The 27,574-nt window shown below is 39.8% G+C and overlaps 2 protein-coding genes across 2 annotated transcripts; both read left to right on the forward strand.

Moving 5' to 3' along the window:
• The first annotated feature begins 782 nt into the window (after nt 1-782).
• LOC112571464 (protein white-like) lies at nt 783-10,396 on the forward strand. The gene is given in 23 exon segments (XM_025250446.1): nt 783-998; nt 1,179-1,658; nt 2,365-2,413; nt 2,626-2,724; nt 2,726-2,813; nt 3,085-3,156; nt 3,555-3,653; nt 4,094-4,114; nt 4,116-4,261; nt 4,539-4,610; nt 4,830-4,932; nt 5,193-5,285; nt 5,478-5,506; nt 5,853-5,958; nt 6,280-6,352; nt 6,355-6,410; nt 6,687-6,779; nt 7,113-7,170; nt 7,720-7,797; nt 8,057-8,162; nt 8,440-8,540; nt 9,002-9,090; nt 9,236-10,396. Coding segments are annotated over 22 exon segments (2,160 nt in total). The 5' UTR covers nt 783-998; nt 1,179-1,234; the 3' UTR covers nt 9,341-10,396.
• Nucleotides 10,397-11,659: 1,263 nt separating this feature from the next.
• Nucleotides 11,660-25,099, forward strand: LOC112571453 (protein white-like). The gene is given in 21 exon segments (XM_025250435.1): nt 11,660-11,712; nt 13,313-14,312; nt 14,570-14,618; nt 14,854-15,040; nt 15,238-15,265; nt 15,268-15,308; nt 15,718-15,816; nt 18,115-18,281; nt 18,545-18,616; nt 18,867-18,969; nt 19,342-19,434; nt 19,615-19,643; nt 20,633-20,738; nt 20,879-21,010; nt 21,303-21,395; nt 21,770-21,827; nt 22,287-22,364; nt 23,220-23,325; nt 23,545-23,645; nt 23,977-24,065; nt 24,188-25,099. Coding segments are annotated over 20 exon segments (2,682 nt in total). The 5' UTR covers nt 11,660-11,712; nt 13,313-13,366; the 3' UTR covers nt 24,293-25,099.
• The last annotated feature ends 2,475 nt before the right edge of the window (nt 25,100-27,574 follow it).

A 27,574-nucleotide genomic window follows, 5' to 3' on the forward strand; every position in this document is an offset into this window, starting at 1 on the left:
GTTCGTTTGAGGGCTTAAATTGTGCCAAGCTCTTGAGCCAAGTCAAGAAGTGGAGGCCTATCTTCACTTAGTGCAAGGTTAAGGTCTTGCTGATAGTAGTGGACGAGCAAACAAATAAAGCCATATATCACTCGAAATGGCTTTGTTTTGAAGGTGTATATTTTATTTCACATCTACCAGACCTGTAAGCCTCGAGATTTCGGCATTGAAAATTTTGCCCGTCTAAAACATGATGCAAGAACACCAGAATTATAAACAGTAATCCTAGTAGAAGTAATGACAAAGTAAAGACTTCTGGTATACCTAAGGAAATTACAGATGCTAGTCAGAACAAGTGGTTATAGCTGCTGTGAGGGATAGAAGCCGCTGTTCTCAATACAGACGGTAGTCAGCAAGGCATGACTGTCTACAGTCCATCAGAATATCACGAGTAGTTCAAATGACTAAATACACTGGTAACAGGAATCAGCCAAACGGAAAGAAAGGAAACAAAGAAGAAAGATCAAATGTAGCGAAAAGTTTCAAACAAGATGTCAACTTTACCTCAGTCATGCAAGAGCTTTGACTGCTGACCTTAATGTTCTCTCCACTGACCTCAGGTAGCTGTAGGTGCATACATCTGAAGGTTTCTACCGCTGGATGGAATTAGATTTAAATGCTTTCTGATTTAGTGGGTGTTTGTTGGTTGGTTGGTTAGTTGGTTTTTTAATTTTGCACATCTCAGTAGTTCTTCAACTGCTCCATTGTCAGCGGTCTGTGTGTACCCATCAGGTTCATTACACGTGTCACTACACACCGTGTTATCCACAAGAAGGTTAATTCAGGTCGATCAAAGATCGATAAGCAGCCAGCCAGCAGCTTGCATCAGAAATGTCGGCCTCAATCTATTCTCACCTGTCCTTTGCCATACCTTTCGCCGTTAGTCTAATTCGAGAATTGCAGCACACAGCAGTATGATACAGTCAATCGTCCTAACCACCCACAGTGTTGGATGTCGGGTAAGTTGTGTTTTCAGGGTGTGTTCTAGGACATGTGCACTGTTGACGGCAGGTTTATCGTGAAGGATGGATGACAGAGCTATTCTCGGACTCTGGTAGATAAGATGGTCTCATTCAGATTGGACTAGCTCTGGGTATTAAAAGTACCTTTTTTGTTTGTTCTTGTGTCTCTCTGGACAGGTTTGAGCTGCAGTCCTTGAATTCACACTTTATATTGGATCTGACCTGCAGCCAAAATGGACCCTGCAGCCAGTCGTGACGGTGATGTTGTAATTTACTCCCCTCTCAGAGGTGAGAGTCTCAGTCAAGGCTCCGGCGACCAAGACCAGTCCCCGAGCCGGAGCTATGACAACAGAGAGCAAAGACTCTTCCAGAAGCATCCACAACCTCGTCCAGAGAACTCGACCACAAATTACTATTCCTCCATCGTAGAAATCCCAGAAAAAGAAATTCCCAACGGAGTCGAATCAAAACGACCTCCTGCTGTGGACCATGATCACGTGATCGTGCCGGCTGTGCTGTCCTGGGAGAACATCACGGTGCGAGTCAAGGGGAAGAAGGGTCAGAAGTCAAGCAAGGGAACTGTAGGGGACGCCACAGTTCCGGTCCCTGATCCTGAGAAAGCTAAGTCGAAGGGCGGCAAAATCATTATTGACAATGGTAAGTCATGTCTTCTTATCTTCCCGCTCTTTTATTATTTACTTCTTCTTTCAACTTCATCGCGTTTATTCCTCATATAGATATTCCTTTATAGTGTTTATTCCTCATATATCATATAGATAAATATTACCTCATGTTTATTCTGTGCATATCCCTACTTTATATTTATTTTCTGTCTACATATTCTGGTCTCTCGTGTTTCTTCTGTCTGCCTATGCTTAATGTTTATTCTGTTGTATATCCTTGCCTTACGCTTTTTTCTGCTTTCATATCCTTAAGTTATGTGTGTTTATTCTGTTTGTACATCCTTACTTTTTCTGTTGATTAATCCAGCCTTCTTTTGTTCACTCTAAAGCTAGACTGTATATTTTTCTCTTATTCTAGCTTCAGGATCTTCTGTTTCTTTCGTTTCTTGCTCTTGAAATTCTATCTTTTGTCTTTCTATCTTGTCCCCATATCTTTTTCTATCTGTCTCAACCATCGGTCAGTCAATGACCCAGGACCATAGTGGTAAAGCTTTAGTTTCCGAATCATGGATTATGCAAACGGAGCTCTACTTGCAACAAATCGCAGGGGAGATAACTCTGCCACCGGAAGCATGCGGTAAAGAAGAATAATGACAAATAATTCACAAAAGTTTAATTTCCATTAAGGAAATTCTCTCTCTCACAAACACACTCACACTCAATTGTATCTTTTGTTACAGTGTCGGGTATGGTCAGGCCAGGAACGCTGATGGCAATCATGGGATCCAGGTAACAGCAAAACTACTTTGTTCATTTACCTTTGACTTTATTTTTTGAACGCAAACTTCACTCAGATCTGGAAATATCTACTTTTCTAAAACCACAAAACCACCTTTACAAGGCTATTTAAAAGCACTTACAAGCTTTATTTGACTAGAGAGTAATGTTTTGTTTACAAGTCTTTGTTTATTTGTTTTGTTTGCCTACTTTCTCGTCGCTAGTGGTGCAGGAAAGTCCACACTGCTCAACGTCTTGACTGGCCGCAATTTGAAAAATTACATGCTGGAAGGCGAGGTGAAGGTCAACGGGGTCAGCCTAGGGCAGCAGCATCCGCAACATTTCTGGCTACGTCCAGCAGGACGACCTGTTCATCGGAACTCTTACTGTCCGTGAGACTCTGAGATTCAGGGTGAGTCACAGTTGTCTGCCGCAAATATAACATGTGCACGAGCCAGTGTGTCCATCTGCTCGTCAACTGTACTCTGACCCTGAACACAACTGTTCCTATTCCTCTGGTTGCGAAGTCAGGGCAGACAGTGACCCAGAGAACGTGATCTTAATATCTTTGAATTTTTAGGAATGTTTGAGATGATATTGAGTTATTTTGGCATATTTAAACAATCATTTTTCGGATATCCATAATGTAAAATTCATTTGAAAATTTTTTTTTATTTTTTCAGGCAATGCTGAGAATGGACAAGAGTTTGAAACCCAAAGATCGCCTTGCCAAGGTTGAAGAGGTTATCAAAGAGGTAATATTGTTTTATTTTTTATTTGTTTTTAATTATGTCACTTTTACTTCTCTAGCACGATTGATGACTGTAATTTATAATAGCCTTTCAAAAGGAGAGGAGTTAGTCCAATCTACCTTTACTAATAAAATTAGATGAAGCAACATAAAGCTTTCATCGCATAAAGGCTGTTTTTGACAATACGAGAAAGTATTAGTGGTCATGCTGTAGTCGGCAAAATTCATAGAGTAAGCGGCAGGACAAGCACTCAGTTATAGCTGTTAACATGCATAATTCTGAAATAAAAACTGCTCAAAATAAATAAACCTTATGTTAGCATTTCACATTAACCTTTTTCTCAGCTCACCTGATCAATAGAAGTAAAAGCCTTGTGTGTGTTTTTATTTTGTATATAATAGATGGGGCTGTCAAAGTGTGCCCAAACCCAGGTGGGGTCCAGCGGAAACAAAAGAGGCATTTCTGGTGGAGAGATGAAGCGACTGTCCTTCGCCTGCGAGGTGGGTGTCGATGGGTGGGTGATGGGTGCTGATCATACTTAACTATGCTATCTATGACGACCTCTTTCATTGTCTGAATTTATGATTGTTGTGCACTGGGGCATATTTTAATTAAAATTGTAGTGAATATTTGTTCGTTAGCATTTTTTGATTCAATGCTTTTCTCTTTCTTTAATGTTAAAACAAGGGTTCATAGTTGTCTTTTTTTTTTCAAAGAGAACTTCCTTCTTTCTCTTATCTACATCCACGTCGGAAAAACATACTGGTCTCACGAAGACAAGTAATTTTACTGCTGCCAGACTTTGCTGATTTTATTTACGATATTTGTACTTTAACCTTAATGATCTAGATAAAGTTTCTTCCTGATATACTTGAAGCCTTTAGACAGGGTCACCTAGTGCGCTAGACCTTTTCACTTCACAAATGACATCATGTGACAGATGCTGACCAACCCTCCCATCAATGTTTTGTGACGAGCCTACGTCAGGCTTGGACTCGTTCATGGCGCAGAACATCGTCCAGACTCTTCAAAACATGGCCAGCAGGCAGCGCACCATCCTGTGTACCATCCACCAGCCCTCGTCCGAGATATACGCCTTGTTTGATCAGTGAGCACTTTTCATCCCACTTGACTTTCCATTGCGAGAATATGTGTCTCTGAGTATAGTATTATCAGAGAGGAGCTCGGGTGTTTGTGTAAGGAAGATCAGGGTTACTGCTTTTTTCTGTGGTTTTCGTTTTACTAGGATGGAGTGATGAAAATTGTTATGGAAAAATGTGGATGATTTAGGACGTCGATAAAGTGTTTTCTTTAGCATAGAATTGCCCCATCCCATCTTTTTATATAATTATGGTCTTAGATGTTTTTAATTTTCCTCCTTACAGACTTCTCCTGATGGCGGAAGGTAGGGTGGCCTTCATGGGTTCCGCAAAACAAGCTTTGGAATTTTTTAACAGGTAAAAAAACCTTCCATTTTAATGGTCCTGTTTCAGTATTGAATTGATTATTGTCAACGGGGTTATGCCCAAAATAGATTGCTTAGCTTGTCTATTGTTTCTTGGCAGGAACTCTTATCATTGTCAATCTATTATCCTTGCAAAATTTCAGTTCATTACATTTCTTATATAAATTATTATTATGTCTTACTGATGGTAGATTTTTTTCGTTTCGAGCAGCTTGAACTACGTGTGTCCACCAAACTTTAATCCTTCTGATTTCTTCGTCTTGACGCTGGCCATTGTCCCAGAAAAAGAAGATGAATGCAGAAACAAAGTCAGGGTGAGTATCGGTGTCGTGCAATCCATGCATCAAGCCTTTGATCGGCCTTAAACTCTTACTGTATTGGTAAACAAGTTTGTTTCTTGGCCAAAGCTCTAATGTCTTGGGCGTTCACCACATGATCACCACTTTCGGTTATTTTTATATTCAATTTTGCTAAACTTAGTCAACCGTTCGACGATATTTTCCAGGTTAAAAACGGCTTTAATCCTAATTTATTATTTTTTATTTAATTTTTTTTTTATTTCCTCACAATCCAGGCCATATGCGATACGTTTTCACAAACGGAGCTGGGTGGGCAGATTATGAAAGACGTTAAACAAATCGGCACCCTCAGGAGGCAGGACAGTTTAGTAAGTACCTTGTGTGTGTGTGTGTCAGTGAGCGCGCATATTAGTGGACTGTGTATGTTATGTATATTTAATCTATATACAAATGTTACCGCAAGCTTTTGCATGTAGTTCGTGACTGAATCCCTACATTTGTGTTACTGCAGGTGCAAAAGCTCGAAATATTTAATTTTTGTATTTGTTTTCAATCTGCAGATTGAAGATGCTAGAAGAAACGAGTCGAGGTAAGATATGTGACTCATAGGCCAAAAAATCCGATACAACGTAGTGTCACTAAAGTATTATACCTTGCGTACGTGTTAGTGAAAGTATATCCTGACATGGCCTCCTATGTACCACATTAATTTTTAAGGTTTATGCAGTGACATTTGCCTTATATAAAACACCACTAACACAATGTTTCCCCAAAAGCTTACAGATATTTGTAAGGTTACACCTTGCTTTCTTACTCGGATTTTGTGAGCTATTATAAATCCTCTCCAGTGCTCAGTCAACTTGTTTGAAACCAAAATTGTATGTTGACATGAGGTAGACCTTTAACATTCGGGTGCTTGCCCTGTGTTTTCGCAGGTACCAGACCAGTTGGGGTCGCCAGTTCTTCAGTCTCTTGTGGAGAAGTTGGGTCTCTCTCATCCGCGATGTCATCCTGCTCCGCGTACGTGTGATCCAGACCCTGGTGAGTCCTGGTTACTCGTGAGTTCTCTTGGCCGCTGGTCATTGCTCGTTATTTTTAGTTTTGTGTATATAAGATTAGTTTTTCTTATCAAGTTTCTTTTTGAGTTCTCATTATCCCGCCAGTGGTAAAGTCTCATTATTTAGAACTGACACACATTTCCCATTTCCATGTCTTTCATTCCATCGGTGACAAATTAGGTTGTAAAAGATATAGCAAGATTCAAGATTCTTTATTAATCTGTCAAGCACAAACCTCATGTAACGAACTTGTTTGCACGATGGGTTATTTTATATAGGTTGATGATAATGATCTGTCTTCTAGGTGATTGCTTTGGCGCTGGGACTTATCTACCTACGACTTAGTTACGACCAGAAAGGAGTCATGAACCTCAATGGCGCTTGTTCCTTCTCATCATGAATGTCTCTTTTAGCAGCATGTTCTCTGTTGTCAACGTAAGCATCCTCTCTCATTAGACAAGAAAAGCAGAATTTTAAAAAAGTAATTTTGCTGTATTTAATGCTAGGGGAGCACATCTGTAGTGAACTGCAACATTTCAAAACAAATTATTTGTAAAGATACAATTCCAAGGGTCACACATGTGGCGCATGCAGAAAAAATAATATGATTTATCAACTTTCAAGGATGCTGTGACAATATTTCAACTTAGGTAGGCTAACAATTTTAGATGGCTGCAATAAGGTCTAAGATTTCTTTTTTTTTTCAATCAGTCCTTCCCGAATGAAGTGGCCATCTTCCTTCGAGAATATGGGTCTGGACTGTACAGGGTTGATGTCTACTTCCTGTCCAAAATTTTGGCAGAGGTATGTTTTAATTTCCACTGTTGATCTCATGTAAGTTTATACTGTATCGAGACAAATTCTACAAAAATCTTGATGTCTTTTATTTGCCAGACTGACAGCTGATGATGAATGTACTGTTTTATCATGTTACAATTCAGACAATTACGGTTGTCAGTGTTACAGAGGTTATCATTGACATTGCCATAGTTTTATTTTTATCTTTTTTCAACCATCACATCACCTTTGTTTTTATTATCATCGACTTAGTCTAGTAAGTATGTCCACGAAATCTGTACATAAAGTACCTTAACCTAACCATACCAAACATCCGAGCTTTCTATTCTTTTCATCCAGTTGCCAACATTTGTCGTGATTCCATTGCTGTTCATCACCGTTGACTACTGGATGATAGGTATGTTGACATCAAGATACAAAATTGTTGCACTGCTAGTCTGGGCTGCCCATCATCACAACATACACTACACGACATGCAGGCATAAAGCAATGCATCCTGAACTTTTAATTTCATGTTATTTTATACTTGCATCTTCCTGAATGTTTATCCATCTTTATGACCATTTGTATCATCATGTCTCTTTCTCTCTCTATCTATCTCTGCGCTTCTGCCTGTGCCGTGCCTGTCCGCCATTTCATCAATGCCTCCCTCTTTTTCTCTTCCGATTTCTGTCCCTCTCACCAACTCTGCTGTGTGTATTCATTCATTGCTTGAGTCATCCTCTTTGTCATTATGTCTGCCTTCGTCAGTGCATGTGTCCATCTACGCCTGTGTCTGCCGCTCATCAGTCCCTGGATTTGTTATGTTTCGATGCTTTTGTCTAGTCTCTACTCTTACATGTTTACATTTCTGTATATTATTCACTGCTATTAAGTATCTGTATTCATGTTTTCCTTGTGTCTGTGCAAGAACTTTTATGCTATGCTTTAATGTTCACTTTTCCAGGACTGTATCAAACAGGAGAGGCATACATTATCGCAGGAGCTGTCTTTGTTCTTGTTGCCAATGTTGCTGTTTCGTTTGGTAAGTATTCATTCACTTGTGTTTTATGTATATACAAGACATTATTTTAATACACTTATCTTTTTGTTGCGATCACCGAGACTTCTAACAACCTTTCCTCTAAGCAACGTACTGCACCTCTGCTTTTCCTAATGTTTTAATTGCAAGCGATTACAGGTGCATTTTAAATTGTTATCAACATTCCACCTAAGCACTATTATTAATACTTAAATTCGCAATTAGCTTTCACTGGAGTGCGGTCGTACATTCTGATTTGCAGGCTACGTCATCTCAACGGTTTCCCCGAATGTGAACGTGGGCTTGGCTCTCGCCCCACCCTTGATGATTCCATTAATTTTGTTCGGTGGCTTCTTCCTCAATGATGAGTAAGTACATCTGACACTTCCAACCTTCTCCCTCTGTACCACAAGACCATTTGTAAGAATTCGTTCACAGCTGAATGTTCTGTAATCACAAGTACAAGATGTCTGTAGTCTTAATTGCCAAGTGTCAACAGCGTTTTCAATTATGGTTTACTGGTTTTAAAAGATGAATATACTTCAATTAGGCATATTTGTTTTGGGATAGGTTCGAGTCATTTGAATGGATCGTGAATGGCATAGCACTAAAGATGCAATATTCGTTTTATTTTATTTTTGACAGTTCTATACCCGTCTACTTCATCTGGCTGAAGTACTTATCCTGGTTCAAGTATGCAAATGAGCTGCTTGCTGTCAACCAATGGGAAAATGTTGATTATCTAAGTATGTATTAGCTACATACTTCGTAAAACTTTGAATGGCAATAATTACTTTTCATTAACTAGTCATAAATATTTTACTTCAGCGGTATTCTGTAACAAAGCTTTTGACAAGCTTTTCCTCGTGATAATTTCAATAAAGCTTTCAGAGTCTGTTTGACATGCTGTTCGTGTTTGTAAGTTTTCAAATACCGTTTGTATCTTTCTGTAAATCTTTTTACAATTAATGAATGAAATTTATTCTGCATTCCCGATGATGGTAATGAATAAAACTTTGGAACTTGGACTTATCAAATATTCCTGTGTATCATTATTATGTGTTGGACTTCGAGAATACGAAAAAGCATTTATCCGAAGAGGTGTGCCAAATGTAGTGTGTGGGTGTGTGTGCAGTTTCATATGAAAATGGGTTAAATGCTGTTGGTTTTTGTGAAACGAAAACACTGTATTTCTGATTTATTTTAGGCTGTACTGGTGGCAACAGTACCAGCATGGCTGACAGATGTCTATATGGAAATGGAACTGATGTTCTGACCTATCTGAGTTACTCAAAGGTGAGATGTGACGGTGGTGGTGGTGATAATGATGATGAAGATGACTCTGTCATTAAAGATGTTTGCTCAACTACAAGTCTCAGGGATCCCTGGCTGCTCTTTGTTTCAGCACATCTCCTTAAAACAACTCTGGTCTCTTTTTCAGGACGATACGTCACTGAACGTGGGTCTACTTTTCGCCCTCCTCGTAGGATACCGTCTGCTGGCCTTCCTCCTCCTCGCCATCCGCGCCCGTCTGTCAAGGTCGTGAGCCAGTTTGTCAAGGTCAAGAGCCAGTTTGTCAAGGTCACGAACCCGTGTGTCTAAACTCACGAGTCAGCTCGCGCAGCGCGAGAACACACAGACTTCCACAAGGAACGTCACACAAGTCGAACATTTTTCCACAGACTGTGTGGCAAAGACAGTGGTATGAATGATACGCCACAGCTGTGGTATGGACTGTCATATGAACCTCAGATTTTGTGTCATACCTGCGAATATTTATATTGCACGGATGTAAAGCTCCAGACACAAACACATGTACAGGTGAGATAAGGAATCTCACATAAATGTAACGGTTGATCAGCAAACTGTGACAAAGAAAACATTTTATTTAAAACCCAGACTTTCTCTCTTTCCCCATCCCTCCCCTCTTGACTAGTCCGGGACTAGGAATGACATGGTCCAAAACACCAGCTTTAATTTTCTGTATTTGTTACATATCTGTAAAATTATCTGTTTAGTTAGTTCACCCTGAACTACAAACGATGTGGCAAGAACACAAAAATGTGGACATGACATCTAGTCGGACACATGGATTGTTTACCATTTGTACTACTAGAACTTGTATACAAGCCACTTAGAAAACAATGGAACAAAATAATTGTAGCTGTTTCAAACCGTTTGATAGCATATAGTGTAGAGACGTTTGAAAGTACAACTTTTTACCGTTTAAAGATGGAGGCCTCAGTAAAGTCCTAGTAAGCATCTGATTGTGTGTATGCGAGCGCGCGTGCGTGCCTGAGGAAGGAAAACGCATTAAGCAGAAGTTGTGACTATCATGTCTCGAAAGGAAGGATAGTTGGTAGATTGAAGCCTTTCTAAGACAGAATTTGATCTGGTGGACTAATTTATTTGAACTCTATTTCTCTCACTATTTTTGTGATTATGTCTTAGAAAGGCTGTGTTTTTCCCTTAGTGTCAACATTTCAGGAAATATGTCAGGTTATATTGAGAAGTGTAAATATTCTGGTGCCTAGAAATCGTCCTGGCTGACCTGATATATTTGTGCGTTACTAAAGGTGTTAATAAATTATTGAGTAGTTAAGAAGTGTGTCGTCCGTAATTTGCTCTGCGTGAAGGAAGATAGTGTAAACAAAGGGTGCCAAAAAAATCTTATTCTCTTCGCCGTTGATGCCTTGGCAAAGAAGTCAGTGAATATGGATGTAATAGAAGCAATAAGAAAGGCGAGTATAAAGACAAGATAGAATTACTGTGCATGACACCTTAGTCATGCCTGTCACGTGATCAAGCCGATGGCCTTCGTTGATCAGGTAGCGGACAATACTTGAAGAGTCCTACCACTATCTTCTGTACAAGAGAAGAACTTATAGACAGGACCTGTTCGGGTTGGTCGATGCTTTGATTGACATTAAACACGACAAATGTATCGATAATGCCAAAGTATACAAGTGAACTGCAGTAAATGAACAGTTATGGACTGTTGACCTTAGAATATGTTAGCATATACCATAAAATAGCAAGAACAGGGTGATTAAAAAAGATGAGTTACACTGTCAAGAGGTACAATAATAACATGCAACATGTTGCACTGTTAGTCATGCTTGACTGTGATTTGGGTTCATCTTGAGGACAGTTGAAAGCCAACCGTCTCTTCGGTGATTTGTGAAGCAGGATACGTTACACTTTTAACCTGACAAATCCATACACGCTCATGTGTGAAGCCGAGTGTGTGATCTGCAGTGTATCTTGTCATAAATGCCATCACACACCATAAACTATGGGATGTAAGCATGACTGCAAATATTTCCATAGAGAGAACTGAGGTTAATGGTGTCTTAGGCTTCAGCCATGATGTGAGGCTTCCTTTGTGCATCCTCAACCGTTAAACAGGGGAAGTTAGTTGAGAAAGGAGAGTTGATTATGATTGGATGAACATAAAGTGTTTGAATTTCCACAAAAAATAAGCTACAAAATAAGTTACAAAACTACAAAAGGAATGCACGAGGTGTGTACAACAGCACCATCAACAAATGATCTTGCAGCTATCAATTGCAAAGACGAAGAAGAAAGAAGGAAGAACTTATCACCGTCACACAAGACGAAAAATAAAAAAAGAAGGAATACGTAAACATACATGCAACATTTAACTGAATAAAAAACAGGTATTATGAATTGCTCACTGGCAGGTGCACTATAAACTTTGAATCACAAAATGAAACAAGCCAACTGCCAGCAAGTTCTTTTTTCTGACATTAAAGCAAACAAAACTCACCAAGTGGAACGAAAAGTTTCCCCTTTCCCATAAATGTAAAAGGTATTTCTTTACCAGGCTTATCGAGAGGGAGATAGGTGAGGGGACAAGCCAGTGTGATCAGGAAGCAGTGTCAGTCCCTTAGTCTAGTAAGTATGTCCACGTCAGTCCCTTAACTACGGTCCATTGAGTAGACTCGCACTATGAAGACAGGTAAAAATGCTGTCAACTGTTGCATGATGAAAAATATGTCCTACAGCTGGGACAAAGCTATAAAGTATCACTTACACAAGTGGCTATCACGTGCACCATACAGAGGTCTGTGGCCCTGTCAGCCACCCGGAACGTGCAGTACTCGGCGATCTTTATAAGCGCGGCGTTCACGTGTCGCTTGTCTCAGTGTAAACCTTCGCTAAACCAGATCATTCAGCAGGTATCATGAAGCAACCCCTATCATAGGAGACTGGATTTTCACAAGACTTTCAGCACTGAATATCTTAGTGAGACATCAGTAAGTTGTACTTTTTCCATTTAATGAATACACGGCGATAGTGTTTTGTTTTCCTAATTACTAACCTTATGTAAACTGTACTTTTTAAAAAGAACGAGAAAATAGTTCATGAAAGTTTTGCTGCACTCGGAAAAATTTTTCTATTTTATTACTAATCCTTGACATGAGGATAATGAAAATTTTGTTAGTGGTGATGCCGCTGATGTTGGAGATGAAAGTGTGCTTTCACGTAAAGAGATTTTTTTTCATTACTTAGAGTTGAGGACCCGGGGTATACGTGGCGAAGTGATCAAAAATGTGAGAAGGGTAAGGGTCTAGGGTAAGTGTTGGAGTGAGGGGGAAGATGCTGTGCCGTGATGTCGCTGGTATTGGTTACAGTTGATTGTTGATGATGTCCAGTTATTATTTCTTCTTCTTGCTGCCACCGGTGGTATTTACTATTGATACTGCTCTTACGAAGGGAAAGTCTATTCCGCAGTACAAACACTAGTTATCATTGAAAAAGCCTCCGGGGTATGCCATGTATTAGAACACCATGACTAGTTTAAATGGCTAAAAATACTGGCAGCAGGGGAAAAAAAGGAACTATTCTTTCGATTATATAATGTAGCAAAGAGTTCAACGTGTCTGCTGACCTCACAATCATATTCATTACAAGAGTTGTTTGCTGATTGTTCTCTCCTCTGACCATAATGACTAAAGATGTATAGAGAACTCCATAAATTCTGTCGGAATATTTGTCATCAAAATCTTCCTGGTTTAGTGTAAGAACAAGAGAGAGAGAGTGTGTGCCTCTGTGTACGTGCGTGCGCCTTTTCTTTGTATTTCTCCACTGCGCCATTGTCAACGACCCATTTGTTACAGGCAGCTTAAATTACTCCTGAATCATTACTCACTACCTTTATGACCCATTTGAACACCTGGATGTGCTACCTGTGAGTAGTGCAAAAATGTGAGCTGTCTAATCTTCTGCTTCCTTACCTCCTTATACGGGTTTTACATACGGCAGTAGAATATAACTTACCTTCCTAACCGGCCACAGTTGTGAAAGTCTGTTAACTCTTGCTTACCAGTGTATAGTATGTTGATCCAGCAAGTTTGTGGTAAAGATTAATGTCGGAGAAATTTTGTCTTGCCTTGTTGAGATGACCTCTAAAAAAATGGCCTGGTTCGTAGCTGTTCACTTTTAGGGGAAGATAAAGATTGTAAGACAATTTGTCTCGTGTCTCTCTGGGCAGGTCAAGCTTCAAGCTTCTTGATCTCAGATTAATTTTGGATCTGATTCAGCCAAGATGGACTCTTCAGCCAATCAAAACGGCGAAATTGTAGTTTACTCTCCTCTTAAGGGTGAGCATCTAATTCATGGCTACGGTGACCAAGGCCAGTTCCCTAACAGAGGCTACAACCACGAAGATAAGTTCCTTAACCGAGGTTACAACGACCAAGGCCAGTTCCCTAACCGAGGTTACAACGACCAAGCCCAGTTCCCTAACCAAGGTTACAACGACCAAGCCCAGTTCCCTAACCAAGGTTACAACGACCAAGCCCAGTTACCTAACCGAGGTTACAACGACCAAGCCCAGTTACCTAACCGAGGTTACAACGACCAAGCCCAGTTCCCTAACCAAGGTTACAACGACCAAGCCCAGTTCCCTAACCAAGGTTACAACGACCAAGCCCAGTTCCCTAACCAAGGTTACAACGACCAAGCCCAGTTACCTAACCGAGGTTACAACGACCAAGCCCAGTTACCTAACCGAGGTTACAACGACCAAGCCCAGTTCCCTAACCAAGGTTACAACGACCAAGCCCAGTTCCCTAACCGAGGTTACAACGACCAAGCCCAGTTCCCTAACCGGGGTTACAATGACCAAGGCCAGTTCCTAAACCGTGGCTTCGGTGACCAAGGCATGTCTCAGATCCGAAGCCATGACGACAGAGAAGAAAGGGCCTTCCAGAGTTATCTAACACCTCGTACAGAGGACACAATGTATTATTCTTCCATCACAGATATCCATGAAAACAAAATGCCCAACGGAGTTGGATTACAGCGACCTCCCGCTCTGGACCATGATCACGTGATAATACCGGCTGTGTTGTCCTGGGAGAGCATCACGGTGCGAGTCAAGGGGAAGAAGGGTCAGAAGTCAAGCAAGGGAACTGTAGGAGACGCCGCAGTTCCGGTTCCTGATCCTGGGAAAACCCAGTCGAAGGGCGGCAAAATCATTATTGACAATGGTAAGTCATGTCACCTCATCTTCCCGCTCTTTCATTGTTTCCTCATTGTTGTAACTTTTTTATTCTTATTTTCAAGCGGTTCGCTGGCAAAGAGGTAAAGTGCTTGTCACTGAATCATGAGTTCGGATATCGCCACCGGCAAATGGTTTTCTATTAACAAGTATGAGGTGCGATTTCATTTCTGAAAAGTGTGATAAATAAAAATAAAAATAATCACTTACACTCACACACTTACCCACTTAATTATCTTGTTACAGTGTCGGGCATAGTAAAGCCAGGGACGCTGATGGCCATCATGGGAGCCAGGTAACAGCAAAAGATCTTGAGTTAAACTACTTCGTCTTCCCTCTTTGATATTTTTAACGCTAGGATAGTTCAAATCTGGAATAACATATTTTCTAACTTTTAAAAAAGCTTACTTCAACTGTGCATGTTAGCTGTTTAAAACCACATAAGATTAAAGTTTCATTTTAAATAATTTGCTTACATGTTTTGTTTGTTTGCTTTGTAAGTTAGTTACAAAACTGAAACTTGTCGCTAGTGGTGCAGGAAAGTCCACACTGCTCAACGTCTTGACCTGCCGCAACTTGAAAAGTTATGTGCTGCAAGGGGAAGTAAAGGTCAACGGGGTCAGCCTGGGCAGCAGCATCCGCAACATTTCTGGCTACGTCCAGCAGGACGACCTGTTCATCGGAACTCTGACTGTCCGTGAGACCCTGAGATTCAGGGTGAGTCACACAGTTGTCTGCTCTCAAACATCACGTGTGCACATCTGCTTGATCATCGTCACTCATTTTCTTTTTTAAATGTAGCTCTAATCCAGGTGTGGTATAATTGTAAAATACTATTGAATTGTGTTTGAACATTAATTGTTGGGATACGCTTTCATGACTAAAACGAAATCGAAATAAATTTATTTTTTCAGGCAATGCTGAGAATGGACAAAAACATAAAACCAAAGACCGACTTGCCAAGGTTGAAGAGGTTATCAAAGAGGTGAGATTGTTTTGTTTTCAGTTTCGTCCCGGCTACCTCTCCAATGCATTTCAAAGACCGATTTAAATAGTTTTTCATAATGGTCTTTCAGATGAAATACAATCATTGCAATCTACCTTTTCTAAATAAGTTATAAACACAGAGCCACCTAAAGGTCATTCTCACCCACACAATGTTCAGTCGTCAAATTTTCCAAGTGCCCTAAAGCCCCATACTTTTAAGATCCTTCTGAATTTAGCAAATATCGTTGAACATGTGATAAAAAAAATCTCCAGAAAACTTACTTCATCGTGCACTTACTTCATCACTAGAAGCAACAACAATGTTTTTTTGTCCTTGTGTATGTGTGTGTGTGTTTGTGTTTTCTGTGTGCGTGTGCCTGTATATTTTATATTGTTGTACAAAATAGATGGGACTGTCAAAGTGTGCCCAGACCCAGGTGGGGTCAACTGGACAAAAAAGAGGTATTTCTGGAGGAGAGCTGAAGCGACTGTCTTTTGCCTGCGAGGTAAGTGTGTGTAACGTGCATTGTTCAACCTTCAGACATCTATGGTCTCACCTACAGCTCTACAAATATCTACACCAACAAAAGTAAGAACTTAAGAAATAAACATAATGTTGGGAAAAAATAAGTAACAAGCAAGATAATTAGCTTACTTAACTATACATAAAAACACATAAATAAAAATTAAAACTGAGGCATACACATCTGAACAGGTTTCACATAAATCATTGACACTATCAGTCTGTTCAGGACTTTACACAGCACTGGAGAAAAAGGTCAGGTTCTTTCTCCATTGCAGTCAAGCACACACACCAGGCATCAAAAATTACTCTTTTCTATCATTCTAATCTTATCATTTACAAGAGTGGAGTCCGTCAACGACGCCGCTACATCAAAGAAAAGGCGTTTGTCAGGAGTCGCCCACATACACACCCACACACTCACAAAAAACCACTCACAATAAGCACACGTTTTTCCATTCTCATTTAAACTAAATTCAAAATAAAATAAGTAAAAAAAACTATTTTTTAAAACTCACTTTTCATTTGAAAGCCACTTAAACGGTAAAATATTTGCTCCTTAGTTCTTGTGATTTTCATTAAAACATGTAACTTAAAACAGAATGTGTAGGGTGTCCTGTAGTGTTTCCAGTTCTAATATTATTTTACCCTTTTTACTGCATTTCAAACAAAAGTGTGCTTTAAAAAATGTTTAATTATTTTATTTTTAAAAGTCCTAGAGCAGCAGTTATCTATCTCATCTAATTCGACCTAAAAGTTCTCATACAAATAAAAATAAAAACAACTTATTGTACTTCTTAAGGATTGCTGGAAGTGATTTAATATTGCATTGTCACTGGTGAAAATTTCATACCTCTAGATATGGATCAAAAATGAGTGACAAAATCTGAACCCGAAAGTGATAGTGAGTTCAAAAACTGTGTAACAATAGACAGCAGCTTTGTGACACGTGGGGACCACTGTCAGGGACGCGTTCACTTCCTCACAATTTCACACACCGTCACACATCACTCGAACTCACTGACGGCCACATGTATGCACGTCCCCACGCGTGTTCTTTTCACACAGATATCACAGAGATTTGTCGTGGGCAAATAAGATTTATATAATTCAACATTTAACATTAGACACAAACATTATTAAAAATCATATACGGTGTAACATGGTATTAATGTCTTTTTGCGGCGTCGTTTAATTAAGTTGGTCGTCCGTTTTTCTTTCAAAAAGTTCTCAAATTGCTACTTACAGTTGGGCTTCTGTTATTCACACTTATTCATACTTCCACACTGTCCGAAGAGATCGCCCAAGAATAAATTTTCTGGTAAAATCCTCCCTGAATTTCACTTACACTATACTGCATCCCAATGTTAATGATCGTAGTCACTCTCCTTTTCTGACTACACATCGAACAACGATAAGTCTTTTTCCTTTACATGTCCTTTCTTAAAATCCACAGATGTAGGCTTCTTATGTTCTCCGTCTTAACAGAGTCGTACCTTGATTAGTTCGACAGTTCTTCTCTTCTTGAAAACTCTCACAATTTTCAGTTCTTATAAGGGGTAGATGCTTTCTTGGCCGACATCTAGGTGGCGACCACAAATAAATATTCTGGAACAACACACAAGTTCCCAAAACGGACAATCCAGACACTCTGTCCGCTCCTTGTCCCTTCTCCCAGTTGTCTCTGTATCCACACTTACAGTCAGCTCGCTCCTCAGTTTTCCGCCCGTCCTCTCTCCCAGAAATCTTCTCCGTCGTCTGCTGTATTCCAAATTATTTTCACTTCCCGCACAATCTAAAATTACGTCAGAAAATGACGTCAGGTTCTGACGCGAAACCACGACTCAGCAAAAACACTCATATACTGGTAAGGGCAATAATCCCTGACTAACAACAGACAGGGGCAACAACCCCATGTTCCTAACAACCACTTGCATTGTCTTATTTTATGAGAGTCATACTTTAGCTAAAACTAATTGCTGTGAAGACATTTACTCGAATGCTTCAAATTAATAAAGTTAACATTTTCTAAAACGTTAAGAAAATGATATTTACGTGAATGGTAACAACGAAGATGTCCTTCTTTCTCCTGTCCACTTCCACCTCGTATTTTTAAAGAAGAACATACTGGCCTCACGGAGAGAAGTAAATTTACATCTTTAATTTTTAACTATAAATCATCTAGATAAAGTGTCTTCTTCTAACATAATTAAGGCTTTCGCTAGACAAGGTCACCTAGTGCGCGAGACCTTTTCACTTCACAAATGACATCATGTGACAGATGCTGACCAACCCTCCCATCATGTTTTGTGACGAGCCTACGTCAGGCTTGGACACGTTCATGGCGCAGAACATCGTCCAGACTCTTCAAAACATGGCCAGCAGGCGGCGCACCATCCTGTGTACCATCCACCAGCCCTCGTCCGAGATATACGCCTTGTTTGATCAGTGAGCACTTTTCATCCCACGTGACTTTCCATCGAAAGAAAATATGTCTTTGAATAGAACAATAACAGAAAAGAGCTTGAGCCCTTTTAAAATGAGGATCAAGATGTGTTCTTTACTGTGGTGTTTCTTTAGTAGAATGGAGCAAATGCGAGGAAATATTCAGTCCTAGAGAAATGTCAGTGATGCAAAACGTTGATCAAATATTTTTAACCTAAGCTTTCCCTCCCATTGATCATCATTGTCTTTTATTTTCCTTTTTACAGACTTCTGCTGATGGCGGAGGGTAGGGTGGCCTTCATGGGTTCCACAAAACAAGCTTTGGAATTTTTTAGCAGGTGAAAACCCTTCTTTTTTTCGTCAGTAACAGGATTCAATCGTTCATCGTTAAAATGGTTGAGCCTGTAAAAGATTGCTTACATTGTCTATGGTTTCTGTCAGTCCATCAACATGTCTAAGCTGCTACAGAAACCTTTGTCCTGATGAAGTACATTTGTCTGGAATTCTTTTCATACCTTTCCAGGAGTGTCCTACATCAGCTTGGCAAGTCATAAAAATGTAACAAGTTTGATTTCTCTTTGCAAACAGCTTGAACTTCGTGTGCCCACCAAACTTCAATCCTTCCGACTTCTTCGTGTTGACGCTGGCCATTGTTCCAGGAAAGGAAGATGAATGTAAACGCAAAGTCAAGGTGAGTATAGGTGTCATACAAAGGTGAAGGACAGGATGCCTCATTGTTTATCTTGTTTTCGTAATATAAATGGGACCCTGGTGGTTAGTCTGGTAAGCAGTAAATGTTTGTTCGCACCTGTGGCTAGAAATGGTCCTATGTCCACAATCTCGGAGAAAGCATTGTAAGAGCATGCTAAGTAGTATAAGAGTGCCATCAAACAGGTTTGAGAGCTTGCATGCTATGAACTATACAAGATCAGTACCATCCCCTACTACCTCAACTTTCAGGCTACTAAAACCCTTGTTACCTTTCTGGTTTTGTCCTTTCTTGACTGCCATAAAGTATTTTTTCTTTTCTTTTTTTTTTAATACATAATTGTTTACAATACAGGCCATATGCGACACCTTTGTACAAACGGAGCAGGGTGGACAGATCATGAAAGATGTTAAACAAGTCAGCTCCCTCAGGAGGCAAGACACTTTAGTAAGTACCTTGTGTGTGTGGAATTGATTTATGTTATAAATAATTTATGTTTGTTATGTATATTTTATCGGTAAAAATGTTAGCGCATGCCTTCTATGTAATTTGTGATTAAAGACGCACATTTGTGTTACTGTGCGCATAGAGGAGAATGATATATTAAATCTGTTCCTTAATTTTCAGATCGAAGATGCTAAGAAAAGCGAGTCAAGGCAAGTAATATATTAGTGACCTAGTCTGTGACCTCACAGGCAAACCTACACAATGTAATCTCACTAAATATTATCTAAACGGGGTTGTTGACGGTATGGGCTGTCACTACCTAAATAAAATTGTGCTTGCAATATCTGTGAGGCATGTGCTATGGCGTTTGACTTATATAAAGCATCTTTAACATATTGTACAAAAAGACTCAATTTTTAATAGAAATATGTTGCAAAAGAAGCTATCTCTACCAAAATACGGTGTCATTTTTTTCTCTTTTTCTCTCTCTGAAAGGAAAATATTTTGAAGTTTTCTGATGTCAAGGCATTTTTGTTTGCCTTTGGAAGGGTTTTGCTTAGAGTGTGTAGTCAGGCCTTCTGCTTACGCAAAAAATTGCGTACAGTACGCATTAAAAGTTCGGAGGACCCTTCAATTTTCGTCAATGGGGTCCCAGGGGACCCTTTCAAATTTGGGCGAAGAACAGATACAAAATTGGGTAAGTGTAGTGTCTGACATCGTAGCCCAATCTATTGTTGTCGTCTGCTACAAGGTGAGAGTTACTTCCCTTGCGCTGAGATTTTTTTTTTCCCTTACTGGGAAGAGTTCCAAGATGTCGTTGACAGTGTGGATAGAATCATCGTCTCAGAAACGGAAAGAAAGTGAGCACCTCAAGTACAGTGAGCATAAGCTCATCACAGATGCTTGCACAGACTTCATGGCACAGAAATCTCGCCGTTTCTGACAAGACATTACAGTGCTTTGTGCGCCTGAAAGGCAGTTGAACAAAGTAGTTAATTTGTTGTTTTTTTTTCAACTTTGTAAAGGGATCCCTTAGAGTTAGCCTGGGACTCCTAAGAAATCTGAAGAAGGGGTCCCTGGGACCCCAAAGAATTAAGCCTTAGCAGAAGCCCTGGTGTAGCATACTTGTGTTTATCTCAACTCTCTTGAAACCGTGAAAAACCTTTAACATCCGCCTCCTCTCCCTGTGTGTGGGCAGATACAAGACCAGCTGGGGCCGCCAGTTTCTCAGTGTTTTTTGGAGGAGTTGGGTCTCTCTCACCCGCGATGTTGTGCTGCTCCGCGTACGTGCGATCCAGAACCTGGTGAGTCCTGGTTACTCGTGAGTTCTCTTGGCCGTTGGCCATTGCTCGTTATTTTTAGTTTAATGTACATGACATTATTACGGTAAGATTTTGTTATCAAGTTTCTTTTTGTGTGATGACGATGATGATTTGTTTTTTAGGTCGTGGCTGTGGCCCTGGGACTTATCTACCTCCGACTTACTTACGACCAGAAAGGAGTCATGAACATTAATGGCGCTATGTTTATTCTCATCCTGAACCTCTCGTTCAACTGCATGTTCTCTGTCGTCAACGTAAGTACACCCAGGTCTCATTAAATTAAAAATGTAAATATTTTAGAAAAAATATTCTCGCTGCCATTAGTACTCGTAAGTACATCGGTATTTAAATACATCATTTTACAATAAATTATCCTCATTACAGCTCTAGCACTAACTCTTAATATGTAACCACTTGAATTGGGTTTACAGAAAATAAAACATTTGATTTACCATAATTTATAGACTTTGACAACAAAGTTATGTCTAAATACTTGTGCTTTAGGTAGGTCAGACATTTGCTAAAATCTTGAAATTGTTTTCACAGTCCTTTCCGAGTGAAGTGCCTATCTTCCTTCGAGAATATGGATCCGGACTGTACAGGGTCGATGTCTACTTCCTGTCTAAAATTCTGGCAGAGGTATGTTTTTATTTAATTTGTAAATTTTGTGTAAATGTATGCATAAACAAGGCTACAAAACTATTTTTATAGACCTATTGTAGAAACATAACTGTATTATTTCTTTACCTTGCCCCCATTCTCCCAGTCATGTTGTTTATGGTTACATTAGTCATCAATAGGGTAAAATTCACAGAAGTTGTGACAAGAGTGATCATCCGAAAATTATCCAAAGCATTCTCTACTGTGGATGTTTCTCTGAACACCAAAAGCAACTGTATCTTTCAGTTTAGCAAACATATCTTTTTAGAGGTAGTCTAGTAAATCTCTCATAAAGAAGGACATGCAGAATAATCTGACCCTAAATCTGGTCTTTCCATTTTTTTTCCCGTCAGTTACCAACCTTCATCGTGATTCCACTGATGTTCATCACCGTTGACTACTGGATGATGGGTAGGATGACATCATTCGTGTGCCCCTTATGCAAAGTTGCTCCTACTAATGGTTTTGTTATTTGTACCTCTGCTCTTATCGATGTCTCTGTCTCCCCTATCATCTATGCCTTTCTCTTTATCTGTTTTCTGTTTCTATTCCTTTCATCAAGTTTTTGCGACAGCCCCTAACCTTACATTTCACTTTATTCACATTTTCTTCTGTTCATGTCGTAATCTTTGTCTCTATATCTGCTTTTGTCCGTGCTTGTATCTGCCTTTAATAATTACCTAGTTCTTTGTGTTCCGGTTTTTTATGGTTACCACGAACTTTGTCTCTTCTCTTGCCTCTCTGCTTATCTGTATTTATTCATTCAGTGCTGCTATGTGCGTGCATTTTCTTTCTCGTTGTATCCTGAGCGAGAACAGACTGTCGTTTGTTTCTAAGGTTAATCTTATTCTCTCATGTTCGCTGCTTTAGGACTTTATGGAACAGGAGAGGCATACATCATCAATGCAGCTGTCTTCGTCCTCGTCGCCAATGTTGCTGTCTCTTTTGGTGAATATTTACTCTTTTTGTACATGGGCACAAAACCTCATTTTCCAAATAAAATGTCTTTTTGCACACTTGCTTGTAATAATTTCGGAAGGTTTCATAAATATTTTGGGTAGTAAGTAGTGGATAATTTGTTATTTCTTTATTTCGTTGTCTTCCTTATAAAAACTTGTTTCAAGAGTACAAATGTTATTCTCTCCGTCTTTCTCTAACTGTATTGTCATCAAAATCTCTTCTTTTTCTCATTCCCTTGACTTTCACCAGCCTTTGTTCTATAGAAGTACATCTCTGCTTTTTCTTAATGTCCTAGATGTCTTTTTTGCCAGGCTGGAACACTACAAACTCTCATGCATTTATGTCTGATCGAAAAGTTCATGCACAAAAAATGTATTCACTATAATAATTCCTAATTTAAATAATGGTATAGTTCGTGAAAAAATAATACTTCAAAAAGGGAAGCTATCAGTTGCATATACGGTATACATGCTTACTTTCGGGGGCAGGTTGACAGATCATAAACAAGAGACAAACCCAGAGCAGACGGCTGATAGTGGGTTTTTTTTTTTATTTTAAATGCCTAATTTGTGGGGAAAATTCTCGCATGTCACAAGTGTAGTAATGTAATCTGCAATCCAATGTCATTAACTAAAATGCAAGATGTTAAGACACCAAAACTCTTTTAGTGCATTAATACCATCAGTCTCCACCGACCCACGAATATTACAGAAAGCACGCAAACATTATTGTTATCCTGCACTCATTTCATCGTCCCAACCACAATGCTATTACAAATTTATAGCTAACATAGGATCGAGTAACTTAATTTGCTGGAGTGTTGTCGTACTTTCTGCTTTGTAGGCTACGTCATCTCAACGGTTTCCCCTAACGTCAACGTGGGCTTGGCCCTCGCGCCACCCATGATGATACCATTGCTTCTGTTCGGTGGCTTCTTCCTCAATGATGAGTAAGTTACTTTCTCGCAACTTGGCATCTAACCGTCTCCCTCTGTTCCTCATGACCAACAATTACAATTTTCATCAGATTCTTCTGAATTCCATTTCACCTCTATAATATTGCATTTAAAATTGTTCTCTACTACATTTGTAGTTCGGATGGAATGGGATCAAATGATTACAATGAAGATAAAATTGTCATTTTTTTTTTTAATTTTTATTTTTGACAGTTCTATACCCATCTACTTCATCTGGCTGAAGTACTTATCTTGGTTTAAGTATGCAAATGAGCTGCTTGCTGTGAACCAATGGGAACACGTTGATTCCCTAAGTACGTACTATCAATAAAACTCTTGGCCTTGGACTTAGCAAGTATTCCCATGTACCAATATTCTGAATCTCGGGAATAAGAAATAGTATATACATTTCGGTGGCGGACTTTATGGGCAATCTGATACACGAAGAGGAATAGATAGACAGATTTATACATTTATAAAAAGATGTAGCGAATATAGTGTGTGTGTGTAAAACGTATAAATACACGTTCATGCTTACATAATATAGGGAGTGACTGCATACAAAAAACATATTAATGTTTTATTTTGCGTTTAATGTACCAAAGGGAAATGAAGCTGAAACACTTTGTGTCTAATTTATTTCAGGCTGTAACAGTGGCAACAGTACCAGCATGGCCAATAAATGTCTGTATAAAAATGGAACAGACGTTCTAACCTATCTGAGTTACTCAAAGGTGAGTTGTGACGGATAATGATGATGAAGATGACTCTGTCTTTAAAGATGTTTGCTCAATACAACTCTCGCTGCTCTTTGTTTCAGCACATCTCCTTAAAACAAATCTGGTCTCTTTTTCAGGACGATATGTCACTGAACGTGGGTCTACTTTTCGCCCTCCTCGTGGGATACCGTCTGCTGGCTTTCGTGATCCTCCTCATCCGCGCCCGTCTGTCAAGGTCGTGAGCCAGTTTGTCAAAGTCGTGAGCCACTTTATCAAACTCACGAGTCAACTCGCGCAGCGCGAGAACACAAAGACTCCCACAAGGAATGTCACACAAGTCGAACATTTCTCCACAGACTGTGTGGCAAAGACAGTTGTATGAATGAATACGCCACAGCTGTGGTATGGACTGTCATATGAACCTCATATTTTTGTGTCATACCTGCGAATATTTATATTGCACGGATGTAAAGCTCCAGACACAAACACAAGTTTAGGTGAGATAAGGAATCTCACATAAATGTAACGGTTGATCAACAAACTGTGACAAAGAATACATTTTATTTAAAACCCAGACTTTCTCTCTTTCCCCATCCCTCTCCTCTTAACTAGTCCGGGACTAGGAATGACATGGTCCAAAACACCAGCTTTAATTTTCTGTATTTGTTACATACGTGTAATATTATATGTTTAGTTAGTTCACCCTGAACTGCAAAGATGTCGTAAGAACACAAAAATGTAGACATGACATCTAGTCAGACACATGGATTGTTTGCCATTTGTACTACTAGAACTTGTATACAAGCCACTAGAAATCCGTAATTTGCTCTGCGTGAAGGAAGATATAGTGTTAACAAAGGGTGTCTACTCACTTTTCTCACAACAGCTTCTTCATGTTGCTACAGCAGACCAAACTAGACGGAATATACACAATAACTGAGTCAGCAATGCAAGTAAAACTATTGTGATATTTCCTACTAACAAACCTTGGATAACAACTAATTTGAAAGATGTGCTAAATGACGAAATAAAAATCCCATTCTCTTCGCCGTTGATGCCTTGGCAAAGAAGTCAGTGAATATGGATGTAATAGAGGCAATAAGAAAGGCGAGTATAAAGACAAGATAGAATTACTGTGCAGGAGTCCTTAGTTACGCCTGTCACGTGATCAAGCCGATGGCCTTCGTTGATGAGGTAACGGACAATACTTGAAGAATCAGTCACACTTAATGGCGTGAACGATAGGGTCTTGCCTGATGTTTCAATTAATCTTTATGCACAGTTTGGGAAGCATGATATTTCTGGCAAGGCCATGTAAGTTTGTTGTTTGTTTCTAATCACCCAACTCTGTGTGACTGAAGTCTTGAAACAGGTTGAGGTTAATAAGGCGAAGTGCCACATGGGATGTGTGGACGTGTCCTGCATGACTGTGGATGGCCTTCTGTTGGGTGGAGTGTTTCAACATGGAATCCTTCTAACCTTGTTTCCACTTCCCAAGAGTTCTTTGTCCCAAATCCTTAAATGAATCACACATCTCTTCTTCAAAAACGAAGTACAACTAAAATTTGTGTTGTTCATCACTGCACGACCCACCGTTTCTCCACGTAACACATTCATGCTCAACACACTGCTTTGTGATTAAACATTAACATACACGGGGCGCCCCTTGGTGTAGTGGCTTTAACTTGTCACCACAGGAGATAAAATATCTTAGTTTGAATCCTGTTTCGGGACACTCTTTGTGTGTGACTATTGTTCACAGTGTTGGCTGTCTGGGCAATCCGGTTTCCTCCTCTCCCCTTAGAGGCATTTATAGTACAGTCGTAGTTCGAAGTCACCTTTACATGAATGATCTCTAGCTGATCTCCCGCCAAACCAACCAACTGTGGTTATAGTTATGAAATTTTTGACTAAGTATAGAAAGGAAAGGAGGTGGGTGACGTTTCTTCTATTCGTCATGCATCCTACTACTATCTTCTGTACAGGAGAAGAACAAATATAGAACAAATATAGAACAAATGTAGAATAAAGACAGGGCCTGTTCGGGTTGGCCGATGCTTTGATTAACATTAAACACGGCAAATGTATCGTTAATGTCAAAGTATACAGGCAAACTGCAGTAAATGAACAGTTATGGACTGTTGACCTTAGAATATGTTAGCATATACCATAAAATAGCAAGAACAAGGTGATTAAAAAAGATGAGTTACACTGTCAAGATGTACAATAATAACATGCAACATGTTGCACTGTTGGTCATGCTTGACTGTGATTTGGGTTCATCTTGGGTTCATCAGTTGAAATCCAACCGTCTCTTTTGGTGATTTGTCATTTCAGTGGCATGAAGTAGGATACGTCACACTTTTAACCTGACAAATCCATGCACGCTCATGTGTGAAGCCGAGTGTGTGATCTGCAGTGTATCTTGTCATAAATGCCATCACACAACGTTAGACAGGGGAAGTGAGTTGAGGAAGGGGAGCTGATTATGATTGGATGAACATAAAGTGTTTGAATTTCCACAAAAAATAAGCTACAAAATAAGCTACAAAACTACAAAAGGAATGCACGACGTGTGTACAACAGCACCATTAACAAATGATCTTGCAGCTATCAATTGCAAAGACGAAAAAGCAAGAAGGAAGAACTTATCACCGTCACACAGACGAAAAATAAGAAAGAAGGAATACATAAACATACTTGCAGCATTTATCTGAATAAAAAAACAGGTATTCTCAGGCCCGGTTCTGCCTATTAGGCGAACTAGGCAATCGCCTAGGGCGCAGCGACCGAGGGGGGCGGAAAAAATGGCCTGCTGTTTGTTTTTGGTTTTTTTTTTAATGAATAATTTTAGGGAAAAATATCATTTTCACAAAATGATATTAGCAGGACACCTTTCCTCTGCTTGTAGACTGACCACCACGCTAGTTTCTCAGTACATGTATGACAGGAAAACCCCATTATCCCAGGGCGCACCTGCAGTGACCACAGCTAACCGGCAGGCAAGTAGAGGGCGGATGGGCGGCAGAGGGGCGGGGAAGGGCGGTGAGAGGGGCGGCGTTGGTGGAAGACAAAGGTGGAAGGCACCTTTTCCTCTGCTTGTAGGTTGACTTCACCACCGAGTTTCTCAGTTCATATAGTGCAGGAAAACCCATTATTACAGGGCGCACTTAGTGACCAGGTAACCAGCGGGGAAGAAGAGGGCGGAGGATAGACAGTGGAGGGGCGGGTTGGTGGATGGGGCCTGGTCAGTGCGGACCCCTACGATGGAGTGGACCACACTCCACTAATACCAAGCTCACCTTTCTTTCTTCTATCCTACTTTGGAAGAGGTACACTTATGCATTGAAAACACTGCAGCTGAGATCAGGGACAACAACCCTGACTTGAATTTGCTACGCAAGTTTCTCTTTGGTTATGACAACTGTTTTATGCTCAGTATTGTTTACACTTACGAACTTTCAACCCGAAGGAACTTAGCTAATGTCACGAACGCGTTCTTAGTTAATAAGAGTATTAAAATC

This window comes from Pomacea canaliculata, linkage group LG1 (assembly GCF_003073045.1).
Source record: "Pomacea canaliculata isolate SZHN2017 linkage group LG1, ASM307304v1, whole genome shotgun sequence".
Taxonomy (NCBI): domain Eukaryota; kingdom Metazoa; phylum Mollusca; class Gastropoda; order Architaenioglossa; family Ampullariidae; genus Pomacea; species Pomacea canaliculata.